This window comes from Pavona decussata, unplaced genomic scaffold, assembly GCF_977016875.1.
Source record: "Pavona decussata unplaced genomic scaffold, jaPavDecu1.1 SCAFFOLD_141, whole genome shotgun sequence".
NCBI lineage: Eukaryota > Metazoa > Cnidaria > Anthozoa > Scleractinia > Agariciidae > Pavona > Pavona decussata.
This window is the reverse complement of record NW_028145554.1, coordinates 807501-822284: the sequence shown is the minus strand read 5'-3', so window position 1 is coordinate 822284 and position 14784 is coordinate 807501. Positions and strand designations below refer to the sequence as shown.

The window sequence follows — 14784 nt, the reverse complement described above, 5'->3', positions numbered from 1 at the left end:
GGGACGAATGGGTTCGTCCTGAGCAGAGAATCAATTCAAATCCTTGCATTTCCAGTAATAATAAAAAAGGAAGTAACCAAAAAGATTGAAGGAATAAACTGAAAAAAATATTTATGTATGGAAATCGCCTGATAATTCGGGATAGTTTGGTTTAGAAAACAATCCTTCTTCTTCACCCACCCCCCTCCCCCCTCACCCCCAACTCATATACATCCTTTTTTTTTTTTTTTCTGTTAGCCATTGCAATTATTTATGATGATGATCATGCAATGCGGAAAACAAAAACGCCTTGCCTTGCAATGTTGGTTTGTGACCCATATAATGTTCTGACGTCACAGACAGAGGTCAATTTTTCATTTGCATAATAATTCATAAATGTTATGTATTAATTTAATTAATTTAATTAATTTAATGACTCCTTCACTGTGATTGGCTAACGCCTGTTTACTAAATTTCGCGTCTATCCCGCGGTGACGCGGAATAATCGTGCGTGTTTCGATCAGCCGGGCATCATAGCACACATATCGTCCTAGCCATCTCGTAGGATTTTAGAATTTAGTTACGAAAATCATGCCGCGCAAAGCAATGAAGGTTATAGTAGAATTGGATATTCACACGGTAAGATTCCATGGTGATTTTTTGGAATAGTTTCAGTGAGATCTTTGGTCGTTGCTAACGACGCCACACGTATGCAATCTGAAAGCTCTGTTTAGTTATCTTTATCTTTCTCCTTTGGTTTCCTCTTCAGGTGACATGCCCTGGAACTTTCCTTCGGGATTATGGCTATGTGTATCTCAAAGTAAACTGCATGGGCTTAGAAGTAAACACGAAATCTGTTGCTCCAACTTTTCCATTGTTCTTCCACGAACGCCTGCGCTTCGAACGGGTAAGCTGTGAAAGTAAAGCTTGTGTTAGTCAATTCCCTTTAGCCATTGTTCTTGTTCCTTTGTCAGTCCTTTAATGAAAGCATTTTGTTGTTATTTGCAAGGTTTTCACGAGTTGCCAAGATCCCGCTTATGTAACTGTCCATCTCAAAGGTAGGTCGTCGTGGCCTGTACTGTGATAGTGAAGTGTACACAGTAATTTGATCAGGGAATTCCGCCATATTTAATTTGTTAGTGAACTTGGGCTTTGACAACACCTAAGCTTACTAAAATACCACGTTTATTTGAAATTGTAGGCGAGGACGTCTTGGTGGAGCTAAGGCAACATGATGATTATATCTCTGGTAAGGAAAGTACTTTTTAAAGTTGTCAGATTTCCTCGTTCTTTATATTAGCGTTCGTAATAACCTTGAGAATTTTCCTCTGCAGCTGAGCTGCCGTGCAAACTCTAAACTGTTTAGAAGAAGGAAGAAAATTATGTTTACATTGTTACTGTACCTACGGTATTCAAAGTTGTTGTAATTCAAGTGTTTGTATTTTTAGTTCGGTGATTCCTCGCTCATTGCATCCGAAGCATGTATAAGAATTCATCAGAATCTTTGCAATTTGGCGGCCCGAATGGATTATCACTTCGAACGTTTGATTTCTTTTTCTTTGTTCGGCAATTTGAAAGTGGTTCTTTAACCTAAACGTTGAATGCTTCCGTCACAAATTGTAATTACTTTGTGTCTCTCGAACAACGGAACTACGATTATGCCCTTGGTCTTCATGTGTAAAAAGGTTCCCAAACATGAAAACATTCACGAGAATCATAAAATTTATGCTTTTCGACTTTCCTTCCAGGGTAATTCAGGAAACTTTCATCTGAAACAATAAATTTCTCTCCTGGTTGTCACTGGTTTGCATGAAGATGCGAAATTGTAATATCAATCAAAGTGATTGTTTTGGTTTAAAGAGAGTTAAAAAAAATTTACTGTAATTATCCCGGTTTAATGAATTTCTTTGTCATTGTGGTTATGTAAATATATCCACCACACATGAGACTAGCATTCGTTTACGTAATGACGGGGTTATTTGTAAATGGCTTTTAAAACTTCTCACTCCCTCTTTCACTTCTTTTTTTTTGTTAACTCAAAATTAAGGAAAATTTTGGCGTAATTTTCCTTGCTCAAGCATGTAAGAGGATTTGCATTATTTATGATTAGCAGAATTTTAAATTTCATAAATTGGTCACCAAAATATGGTAATAGCTCCCTTCACTAAATAACCCGCTCTGTCAACCTCTACATGTCAGAAAAGTGCATATTTCTCCCAAGCCTCCAATATTAGAAGGGTTTTTTATTCAAAATATATCAATGAATCACTTAAGCATTTATATAGATACGGTACACATAAGTTCCAGTAGCTGGTTCTAAAATGATGCCCTGTTCTAAAAATAGGCAATTTCTTTATGAATGAGATTCAACTCTGCAGTGTTCGTTAACCTGCCAAAGTGAATCCATGAAGGTTATTTCTTCCTTTTTTAAGCAATTTTAGCCCTTATTTAAGTAAGGAAATTTTTTCATTCTTTAAACAGATGGCTACGTTATTGGTCACTATGCCAACAATGCAAGGGACTTCTTGTACCCAGCAGTGCCCCCTTATCCAGGATCTGGCCGTGAAGTGACTCTCTTCAAAACATCTCTCTTTAACCCTATAAGAATCACAGTAAGTATGCATGAAATTTGAGATAACATTTTCTTGAACAGGCATTTTAAACTTTTCAGCAACAACAAACTGGCTCAAAATTTTCGAAAGTGCATTATTGCTGTTCACTAGCTCTGTTTTAGCAATGTGTCGTTCCAGATTATATCCATCCCCCTCCCCCTTCCCCACAGAATGTATTAGTTGGAACCCTCCCTCTCCCTCCCCCCTAGAATTTCAAGTTTAGCTTCATATTTTCCCTTTAAAATTTTGGCGTTTGGGACCCCCTCTCCCTCAGAATTTCCAATGACCTTCCTTGGGGTGGGTTAATGGATATTTGCTGAAACCATATACAGTGGTGATAGGTTTGTGTTTTGTGAAAACAGACCATGCTAAACTGAGGATAGAGAAGAAAATACATGGACTGTATGTTTTTTTGTTATCCTTTCCCCTCCAACAGAAGGTCTTTTGGAACCATTGTCGTTATTGTTTTTCCAATTTAGTTTCATACGTTCCTTTTCAAACTTGATAACAACAGTACTCAACAGTACTCAGCATTTATTGTTCAATATTTTTTGGTACCATAAAGAATGGAAAATTTTCAACAAAGAACTGCATTTTTCTTGTTAGGGTCAGCCACTGAGATTGGAATTTTCCACTAAGACAACTATCAAGGAAGTGCCAGACCCTGCTGATTATGTATCTTCAGTAAGTGTATTATCCAGCCATCCATAGCCAAAGATAATTAATACCAGATTCTGTGCACTAGTAGGTTTATTGATAACAAAACTGAACCATTATTTTACATTGTGACTACTGTTACCTGGGTCACTTAAAACTGGCCAATCAGATCACATTATGATATGAACAGTGAATAATTCCAAAAGTTTTGGGTTTTAACTATTGTTTTCCATCTACTTGTGATTAATTCAATCAGCTTTGGTTGAAAAGCATTGTTGTTGTCCTGGAATCTGAAATTTTTTTTTTTTTTTATTTGCTTTACATAACACAATAATTACAATGTTTAAGTGACCCCGGTAACAGTAGTCGCACTGTAAATATGACTGCACCATTCAAATTATTATTTGGGCATTCAAAGTGACTGTTAAGTGATGCTTGAAATGATTTCCTTTCTTCTCTGTTTGAAGCTAAACAAAAGTTCTAATAGTTGATAAGTAAACAAATATGTTGGCTCTGCTTTTGCCAACAAAGTTTTTCATGTTGAATGTTCATTTAGCTTTAAACAGAGAATTTAAGAAAGGAAATCATTTCAAGCATCACTAACATTCAGGGCCAGGTTGTTCGAAAGCTGATTAACGCTAATCCACGATTAAAAGTTAACCGAGGTTTTCAACTCACTCATTAAAGATTATTTTAAAGCCTCGTTGTAATCTAATGGTAAAGAAAAGTCTAAGGTAAAACTGAGAGACAAAAATCTTTTGGACAAATCCTTACGGATTAGTAAATATACTCGAATCAAAGTTCATGTTAACCCAGGATTAGCCTAATCGGGCTTTGAACAACTGGGCCCTGTTCATTATTTAGGCTTAAGTCACAGCGTGTTGGGAAAATCTGAGCCCTCAAATCACAATAAATATATAGAAGTTAATTTTTCTGACACAAGAGCCAGTCTGTATACATGCCAAGTTAGAGTGAATTTAGAGAAATTTGGATGCCATTAGACTGAATCATCCCCAGGGGGAGTACTTGGGTATAAATGTCAGATGGGGGTCAGACAGAGCCTAATATTTTGCACCCAAAAGAATACATGGACCTTATATTGTGCACCCAAAAAAATTCAAGACTCCGGCTAAATGCAGATTATTCAAATCATGCTTTCGAATCTTGCGGGAACTTTGGCTTGAATTGCATAAGAACTATTAGCCTGGCGGAAATTCGAACCCAAAAAAAAACAGGAGTTGAAAATTTTAGACCCAAAAAAATACGTGGGACCTTGGCCCAGTATTTTTTGCAGTATTCTACAGTTAGTTAATAAAAAATCAGTTTAGTGGTATTTATTTTATGTTATTCAGGTTAAAATTGACCATGATTATTTCTTTAAGACTTATTATTGTTACAAACAAACTGGATGGTGGGTGGCCTTTTGAATGAATTAACCCACAAAAATTGTATCCTCCAATCAAAGTGGCTTCTCTACATGATGCATTATGACATATACATGTGTGTTATAGTAACAGCCAATCAAATCAGTGTCCACACACCCAGAAAAAATGTGGCCTTTTCATGCAATAAATAATTGCCATTGTATGACACAAACATGCACATGTCATGCAGTCCTCCAGTTTTTGCGATGAGAGTTGGGGCAGCTGTGTACATCATGCTAGGTCTTCAGGGAGTTCAGGGAGGGTGAATTGTGTGTCAAGCAAAGGATATACATGTACCTTCACTTTAGTAATGTAATTTCAGCAGTTTTGACTAAAAATGCCTAAGGCAAAGCCCCTTAACTTTTAAGCCTCTTTACAAGCTTGATAATACTCTGCAATTACTAAACATGGTGGTCTGGAGGGAGCAGCGTCACCAAATGTTTGCAGTTTGTTTGTTTGTTTGGTGTTGTTGTTGTTGTTTGTTTTAACTGTAATTTTTAGAGCCTTAAATTGACCGGCGACATTACACCCACGTTTGTTTTGTCGCATAAATCACATGTATGCAAGAATGGCACTCTGTAAATTGCAATCCAGTGTATTCACTGCACTTTTGTCAAAATTAATTCCACAATGAAGCACCTCACTTGATGTTTTGTAGTAAAATAAATAATTATAAAAATAAAAATTCATGAATTGGAAACTTTTGGCACTAGGAAAAGGATTTTACAGAAAATAACTGAGGAATGTAGCTCTGCTAGAAAGCATCTAGTTGCATTTTGACATTTCCATGCATTTTTCTGTATAGCAAACCAGTCGTGAACTGCTACTAAAAATAGTTCGCAGGAAAAAATACAGGGAAATGTATGGAAAGTTCAAAACACAACTGGACGCTTTCTGGAATAGCTACATCCCTCCAATTTTTTTCTTTAAATCCTTTTCCTAGGGCCAAAAGTTTCCGACTCACAATGATGTTTTATGAAAATTATTTCACATCGGATTTCCATACAAACACTGTTATTTCAAGACTTGTTTGCCTACTCCTCAAAATGGCGCCAAAAACCGTAATAAGGCCTATTGAGCTCAAGAATTATCTGTGAAACTATGTTACTTGGCAATTCAAAGCATTTTTATGCAATTGCAAATCGTTACATAACTGTGAATGATGATGTGTAAAATTGGCTGAAGTCATGCACAGGGCTTATAATTATATCTTTGACAACAATTTAAAAGTGCCACCGGTAGAAAAGAAGGTGTGATTCCTTGTTCTATGAGTGCCTTTATTTGGAACAGACATCTATAAAATTCAGTTCAATCAAAACAACAAAAACCACTAAAGGTAGCTATTAATTTCAGGACTCTGGTGTCGATGATGTCATTACAAACAGCTCCTTTAGCGCCAGTCGCCGGTCAATCAGTCCCTCGGGCTCTAAACGTATGTCACGCTCTCCCTCCCCATCTCGCCGCAACCTAACCAGTACGCCTAGGCCTGATGATACAGTTGTGAATCACAAGAAGCCATTTCTTGTGCGTCACAAGGAGGACAGTTTGTTGGAAGGTCGTGACTTTAGCTCTTTTATTCGTCCAAAGCCACGCAGATCAAGATCCAAGTCACCTACCAGGAGGCCACGATCCACATCACCATCTCGTCTTGGAATGTCGAGTGTTCAACCATTGCCAAGTTAGTGCTAATGACAAATATTTATTAACTAGGGTCATATGTGATGCATGTTCTACATGCTGCTGCAACACATTAGGGAGGCAACGACGACAGCAATGGCAATGAAAACGTCACCCGAAAATATATCTTTATTTCATTTATGCTACTTCATGATTATTTCAACTCACTCAACTTTTACAAAAATGGCAAACTATCCAGGAACTAAATTGGTAGGAGTGGTGTACAAGTTAAGAAAGAAAATGAAAATCACCGTTGTGCTTTCGTGTTCTCCACAAAACCTTAAATGTGGCCATTTCACATTGTTGTTTTGCAGAGGACGGCAAAGAAATGTACCATATTCTAAAACGCATTTGCAGAGCGATTGTTTTTGCTCATTAAACCTGTTGCTCTGCTGCGTTGTTATTGCCATCGCTGTTGTCGTTGCTTAAGCTCCCTATTATCAGCAAACTCAAATCAAATGTCCTAGCTACAGCAATGAAGATGAAAAAAAATCTGTTTGAGACACTCACATGGTTTATACCATGGCCAACTGTAATAGTAGGTGGATGCCCTTAATAGCCACTGAGCTGAGTAGGGAGACTCATGCCAGCTACTTATCAGAGATCCTCTTCAAGTATATAACAGGATTAAATTACATTGGAGACACTGAAAATTTAGCTAAATTGTTCTTGACCTTTTTTCCTACCTTTAAAGAAGGTATTTAAAACTTTTCAAAACTTCATAATATTTCTTAGTCTTGTGGCTGTGTTTTGTTATAATTATTGTATTTTATTCTTTGTGACTTTGGCAGCCTTCACAAATTTTTCTTTTGGGAGGATTACACCCTCCTCCTTGGACTTTATAACCTTTCAAGGGGGTGGCTTTGAATATTACTATAATAATAATTATAATTATTATAATATTTAATATTTTGGAACTGTACATTTTTCTTTTACATTTTTACTTATTCAATATTAAACAATAATTAATGGCTGAGGGCATAACCGACCCAAACAACTTTTCATATTGTTTTTTGTTGTTTTAACTCAAATTCACTGGAATCTTTGCTTGTGGCCTTGAATTCCTTCATGAAACAGTTCTCCAATGTTTTATCTGCTGCTTTGAGTTTTATTTTGTGATAAAATGGAAATGTTACCCATGTTTTAAATTATACACAAAGAAGCAGATTTTTGAAAAAAACATTTTGACACATTTTATTTTTCAGCCTGGAAGTACTCTGAAGACTTTCCAGCAAGTTCATCCACTCGACGCAAGGCTCACACTCGCTCAGCCACAGAACCCATGTCTCTTTCCCGGTCATATCGATCTCCAAGTCCAAGCCGCAATCTAAGCTACGCTCTTGATGACCTGGACGTGTCACAAAATTCCTGGAAAAACTTTAGCGACCCAGTGCTACGTTTCAAGAGTCGTTATTCACCCAACCTGAGAGCTGCACTAGGAGCCTCTGATCGTATTCAGCAGCGAGTTGAAAGGGTGATTGAAACGAAGAGTCCCAGGAAGTTTGTGAGTGTTAAAACAAATCGTCATAAGAGTGTTTTCCATTTATTAGAACTGGCAATAATTTGCAAGTTTAAGAGTGATTTTAAATCCCTGAATAGTTAGTCCATTTTACAGTTGGTATTGTTGTTGTTGTTGTTTTGTGTGCGTGTGCTTCTAGTGATCTGGTCTTTGATTTAAATAAGAAACATGGCTGGAGTTCACTTTGGTCACAGCCAATATGATTATCTATCAGCAGCCATGATTTGAGCATAAGTAATTGGACAGCACATGTAACAGTCGCACTTGACTGGTATATTTCGAAATAAAACTAGAACTTTGTTTATTTGTCACAGCCATCTGTTCTTGGAAATTGTAACGGTTATGATTAGTTGGTAACAGGACTTTGTGTCGTCCGATTCAGTCTGTAATCATACTAGTGATGAAACAAATCAGACTTCCGCCAGACAGTCATACGATTTTGTTAATCTCTCATATGATTACAGACCTAATTGGACTCCACCTAGTCCTATTACCATTATAAATAGTTGCAGTAAATACCCACCCACCCCTCCCCCCTTCCTCTCTCCTATATCATATCTGGTAGATTCAAGAGTTAACTGGTGTTTTTTTTTTTTTTTTTTTGTAGTCTGAAGACTCCGATAATGAAAGTGTAGATTCCTTGGATGTCCTTAGGTAAGACAGGTTAAAAAAGGGTCTTTTCTGTTTTCATTTTGCATGTGAAATCCATCATGTTTACAACAATTCGATGACCGACTCTTACCTTAAAGGACCCTAGTCAGCCTCCACCATTTTCGATGCCATCGAAATTATTGATATTGCATCGTGGAGTGAAATCTTATTACTTAGCTGTAAGTCGTGTTCCTGAAAATATGTTTCATTATCTCTAGTAGTTTCACAGTGATTTCATTCATTTCGACATGCTCCGAATAAAATATAATAGCCAAACTCTCGCATATAAACAAAAACAAAGGTGACTAGGGCCCTTAATTATTAACTCTACTACACCATTTTTCGCAGAGTTGCTACCATATGAATGTAATTCTGTAATTTGTTCTTTTCCAGAGAATCTCTTCGAGAAGAGAGAAGAGCGCTGAGTGATGCAATCCGGGAAGCAGACAGAGCGTAAGTGCATACCTGACGTAGAATAACCGAAAGCATCTGATTGTTCATGGGTTTTTCTGTAAGCCATTAAATATTTTACCAATTACTTTAGTTACCCCAGAGGATTCCTAATGAGGGACGAGTTACAGAAGGCTGGCAAGAGTCAACTTACAAGTGTAAATAAAACTGTTGACAAGACACTAGTTACAAAATGAGGCGTCTCAAAGGTTTTGCTCTTCCATCACCTCACCTTGACAAGTATATTGCAAATTCACAAAATGGCAGCTCCGAGTTGGCTTGATGGCTCAAATAAATTGAAGAGCTCAGAGCACAATTCAAATTGGCCCATGTCGCATTTCAGATCGTTTTTTGTTGTTTTAGCTCAGATTCAATGGCGTTTTTGCATGTGGCCATAATTCCGTCTGGAAATATTGGTGCAATGTTTTTTTTCCGATGTTTTGTGCTTCATTTGCAACAAAAAAACTATGATTGTGGGCAAAATTTCCCTTTTTATCTCAAAACAAAACGTAAAGCAGTGGATAAAACATTGGAGCAATGTTTTCTGAAGAAATTCAAGGCCACATGCAAATTACACTGGTCAATCTGAGCTGAAACAACAGAAGACAATCCAGTGAAATACTTCATAGGTTGGTTATGGTATGAGCCCTTCCAGTTAATGGTAGATTACTGCACTAGTATCGCAGAGGTTATGGGTTTAAATCCCATTCTAGCATGCATTTTTTCAGCCTTTCTTTTTGCAACTACTTATAAGTTGCACATAACTACTATGGTCATTCACTTAAATTCAATGATTTGTAATGGCATGTTTATTTCACCACAGAAATGCTTTAATTCTAATTCTTATTCTCAGCAAATTTGGTCTAAAATACACAGGGGCCCTTGCACTCAGCGAGTTCTTCAGTTATTTGCCATTTTACGATTTTACATAGATTTTGGGGATTTTGCCACAAATTCACTACATACATTCATTACATTTTCTTGAATATAAACAAACCTGTTACGACAAACACATTTTGTCAAGTCCCTTAGAGTACTTTTCATTTGTAAGAACTGGAAAAGCAAACCATGCACTGTCTGTTTTCAAATGGAATGGAGAGTTTGAAGCTATACTGGTTGTACATCCTTCCTATGAATACCTCCATAATGCACAAGTGCCCTGGATGGGATCTATTACCCCTGGTGCCAGAGGTTCTTTCTCCTCAAACAGAATTGAGCCTCGAAGTGGCAACAATGAGCCAACTTGTTGTCGCTGCTTTGTGGTTCAATTCTGTTTGAAGAAAAAAGAAAAAGAAACTCTGGGACCAGGTATATTAACATATGCAACATTAAAGTAACCCATTAACTCTGTTGTTTGCAGGGCCTATTACAAATCCCTGGGAATTGATTTATGATGTGACTTGCTTTGCTGATGTTTCTATAAAACAAAGGTAAGTGCAAAGTAAACAACCATGAGTATATTTTAGTTATTAGCATGTTATATGCTGATTGGGTTGTTTAAGATTGACCGTTCTGGACACTGCGATTCAAATCACTCTCCTGGACATAGCTAAATAAGCATGTCTTCTTCTCTTTTCTTTTTTCCCATGTGCGAGGTCGTAGCTTTCCCCTCCTTCCTTACACAAACTACAAAGTGCTCAATGCCTGGCTCATTTAACCACAGGTTCCCCAAGCTCTGTACACTAAAATTGAACCACGGTTGCAGTATAGACATTTTCTCTCCTTCTTTATGTATTTTTATTACATAGCTTGGGGTGCCTGTGATTGAACTGGTGTGCGAATGGACCTGAATGCTCTCCGTGGCTACTTTTTTTCTCGATTAAAGCCCATGATTAAAGTCTATGAAAAAATTATGAATGCAGTTGCTAACAATATCATTATTTGTTTGGTTTAAGGTTTTGTTGTGAAAGATCTCACCGCAGTGTGGCTGCACAGAAGATGTGAGATTGGAGTTCTGCGGACAGTTGTTTTTAATTTATTGTACATTACAATATTTGCGAGATTTATCAAGAGTTTTTATCTATGCATATACTGGAACCATGATTATCTGTAAGTCTGTAACCCTGTGCCTTTTAAGAGTGCTAGAGAACAACTATGAGTTTGATAAATGGAAAAAATAAATAAGCAGCACCGATTGGTAGTTTTCATTTGAATGATCAGTCTTAAGGAATTCACTTTTTTTATCAACTTTGTATAGCACAATGAAAGGCACTTTGCTATCTTTTAGTTGAAGAAGCAAGTTTAAGATTTCGTACACAGAATCAAAAACTTGAACCTCCTAACACAGTGTAAATAAATAGAACTAAATGAAACTACTTCTCAGAAGCTTTTATTTGAAAATGCTTAACCACAAGTGTCAAAAGCTGTTGTTCCAAGTAATGTCTTGCCGGTCGGCTTTCGGAGGAAAGGGTTTACACACGTGTCCACAAAATCAAAGATGTCGTTATAGGTTACTAAATTATTCGTCCTTGAAAATCGTCTATTTCAAATATTTATTTTGTCAAGTATACAAACAGAACAGTGTTGTTACCTCTCAAAATGTGCATGTATGATCACTGTAGAGGTGTAGGGTGTATCTGGGAGAATAGGGTTGATTTTTATGTGATGTCACTTTGTATGGCGTGAGTTGGTAGTGAGAAGCGTTTCAAAAAAAATAAATAAATAAAGTTACTTGTGCCATTGATCCAAGCTGCAGGCTTTGATGACCTGTGAAGTCTGTTTCTCGATAGTAACTTACCAGGGGCCCGTTTCTCGAAAGTCCCGGTAACTTACCGTGCCCGATAGGTGTCTTTGGGGATAAATGTTACTTAACAGTAGTCAATTTTTGTTTGCTTTGAATATTAAATTTTAAAATCTTCTAATTCTATGAAAACATTGGCCAATTACCATGTCTGTAATCACTGGGTAATCGGCGAGAAAACATTTTAAAATATACTTATCGGGCCCAGTAAGTTAGCGGGACTTTCGAGAAACGGGCCCCAGGTTCGAAAACCATTGAAAGGGGCAGTGTCACCCAGGTAACGGAAAAGCTTGCTGCGCAGGCTAGTGCATCTTTGAATTGACAAAAAAATATATTTTTATCAAGGGAAACATTGAAATAATGGTCCAGTTTTGTTAGCAAATACCTTACTAGTGAACAGAAACTAATGTTAATTATCTTTGGCTGGGGATGGCTAGGATGGAATTGGATTTGAATAGTGGCGAATTAATTCAAGTTGTTCGTGTGTATTTTAGAGAAATCTCTTAAAAACTTCTTTCGAAAAATTGCTTAATATTTTTCTCTTGGTGCTTTCAGAGAAATTTCGTGTTAGTGAAAAGGTTCTTTGTGAAATATTTGAGCAGTTTTAACCAAAATAAGCAAAATGTCTGTGACAGCATCCTTGCAAGGTCTTTAACGTTTCATTTTCCTTTGGGGGGTGGGGAGGGGGAGCCTTTTCATTCTTTGGTATCGGACAAGTCTTCATTGACATTGACCACGAACTGGAAGGTTGAAAGTGAACTATCGTATGCGACACTTTTGACTTAAAAAATATTGTTGCATACATAAAAACAAGGCCACATGCTTAAGATTGCGTGGTGAGGGTTATTTTTTTGAGTTGAAATTTTACATACTATAATTTCATTTTACCGTCATGTGTGAAACTCGCAAGTCCCGCAGGGCGATTCCTCAATTTCCACTCGTGATAGTCACTCTTGTCTCATGCCCCATTCACACCAAGGCTTAAACACGTAAGCTGTTTGGTTAAACACAGTTTAATATTGTTTCCTTTATAAAAGCTGCTTTCGGATTTTTTGTCGACCACAGATTTAGCACAAATAAAAGCATAAGTTAAAGTTTACTAGAATCCTATGTCAAAGCCAATGGTTCGGCTTTCCGTTACTAATTTCATTTTGTTAAACCTGGTTTAATGAAACATGTTTTGGTGGTGCGAATGGGCTTTCGTTTCTTTTGCGCCTCCTTTCACCCACCCAACTGGCGGTACTGTTATACAGCCGTCATTGCGCCTGCCTCTACATTAACCAATACAAATGAGCGTTTCTATACAGTATAGATGCATTCCAGATTTGAGGACCAGGCGTTTCAACAGCCGGCGGTGATGTCAACCTCATCTCCAGGACTCTCTCGCCATTTAAAACTGCGGCGTAGACAAAACCTTGCCAAATAGCAGATAACCTTGAGATTTTTTCAATAACTTGAATTTTGATCACCACGGTGAACAATTAGGAGTGTATTAGGTGCGGTTACACTGGCCATTTTACCCTTGGGTAAGTCGTTCTTGCCCACGGGGAAACAACTTTTTGTGTGTAACCGACATTCCCAGAGTGAAATTGCCTTGGGGAAATTTCCATGGATACGTCAAAAAGAACAAAAGAATTTCCCATGGCAGTTCCAGAGGTAAGGTCTATGTGGTAAGGAGAACCCAAAGCGGCTCAACCAATCACGAGAAAGTGAAATGTACGAAGAACTAGAAATCACGTGTTGTTTACGTGCTGTGCGCCAAATCCTACCCGCTACTGCGGTTGGTTTTCAAGCGTTTCTGTAAGTATTTTTTATACGTTTAAATGTGTTTCAAATGTAGGAGGGAACTTTATAAACTCGTTTTGAAAGCTACAGATTTCTTGTACAAATTCATGGCAGCATTTAATTGCTGTAGGTTTCGCTAGTCCCATCATTAATCCACAAGATCGGTAGCATTCACCTTTTGCTGAACGCCATAAACTAACAGCTACTCGCTTGTCGACGGGAAAAGCCTCTCCCATCCTGGTGTTTTGACGTCCCAGGTTTGGGCTTACAAGCTGGCAAATAAATTCAAAAGTGCTTCGAGACACGCGTAAGTTCTCTTTCCACCAGTGGTCCAGATTCCTTTCGTTCAAAAGTCGCTGAGACCAATTTTGTGGTCGCGGAAACGCCCAAGCTCGTCTACGTTGGCTAACGACGATTCGACGTTTTCTTAAATAAAAAAGTAAAAAGTGCAATCTCTGGAAAAAGCGTATTTGTTGTCGGCGTCGACGTTCTCTTCTTAAAATAATTTGCTGAACTACTTAACCTATTTGAAGTTGAAGTTGTAATAAAAGCAGCAGAATTGCCGAAAGCATTTCACGGTTCGTGTCATCCATGTTTGCATTTATCAATGTTTCCCGCCAAATCGGGTAAAGCTTTACTGTTCCCTTCGGGCAATTTATCAGCGTGTAACCGCAAGCATGAAATCGATCGAAACCCAGAGTAAACCCAACCCAAGCTATTTACCCAAGGGGAACTTTGGGGAAGAGCTGTAGTGTAGTGTAACCGCACCTATTGTTTCGAAAGAACAACGCGGGCGTTAATTTCAAGCCGCTGCGCGCACTTTTTCACGTGCGCTAAACACGAATCTGATTGGTTGAATTTTGGGCGTGAATTTTTTCTCCTTTGTTACGTCACAGTGAAAAGTTTTCAGTTGCAAAACGAAAATCACTTGCTTCGGACGTGTATTTACAAAAAGAGAGAGGTAAGCTAACTAACTTAAAATTGAAAGTCACTTTGATTTCTTTCAAGTTACAAAGGGAAAAGAAGAGACCTCAGGTGTGCCAGGTATTGCCGCAAATAGTAGTGTTTGAGCGCGAGCAACAGTTTGTCAAAATATTTGAATCCCTTCTTATCACGTAAATCAATTTGTTTTTGGACGACTTTGAAAACTAGGGTCTTCCATGTGATGGCTTCTTTAACGCCCCTTTACATGACAAATTTATAGCAATGTTACATGGGACATTTTTAACGCAACACTGACACTCGAGTAACTTTTCGCACAAGATTTTGTTGCGGCAACGCGTTGCAAGG

The 14784-nt window shown here is 37.7% G+C and overlaps 1 protein-coding gene across 2 annotated transcripts; it reads left to right on the top strand.

The window, feature by feature from the left end:
- The first annotated feature begins 437 nt into the window (after positions 1–437).
- LOC146466739 (uncharacterized) lies at positions 438–11652 on the top strand. Of its 2 annotated transcripts, none has more exons than XM_085126865.1 (12): positions 438–618; positions 749–886; positions 989–1037; positions 1181–1228; positions 2461–2591; positions 3198–3275; positions 6260–6350; positions 7555–7853; positions 8476–8522; positions 8913–8972; positions 10330–10399; positions 10865–11652. In XM_085126865.1, the coding sequence occupies exons 1-11, from the start codon at positions 571–573 to the stop codon at positions 10361–10363; spliced, it is 1023 nt and encodes a 340-aa protein (XP_084982991.1). In that variant the 5' UTR covers positions 438–570; the 3' UTR covers positions 10364–10399; positions 10865–11652. The 2 variants fall into 2 exon arrangements, with proteins under 2 accessions (XP_084982991.1, XP_084982990.1); XM_085126864.1 differs by having other exon boundaries at positions 6026–6350.
- The last annotated feature ends 3132 nt before the right edge of the window (positions 11653–14784 follow it).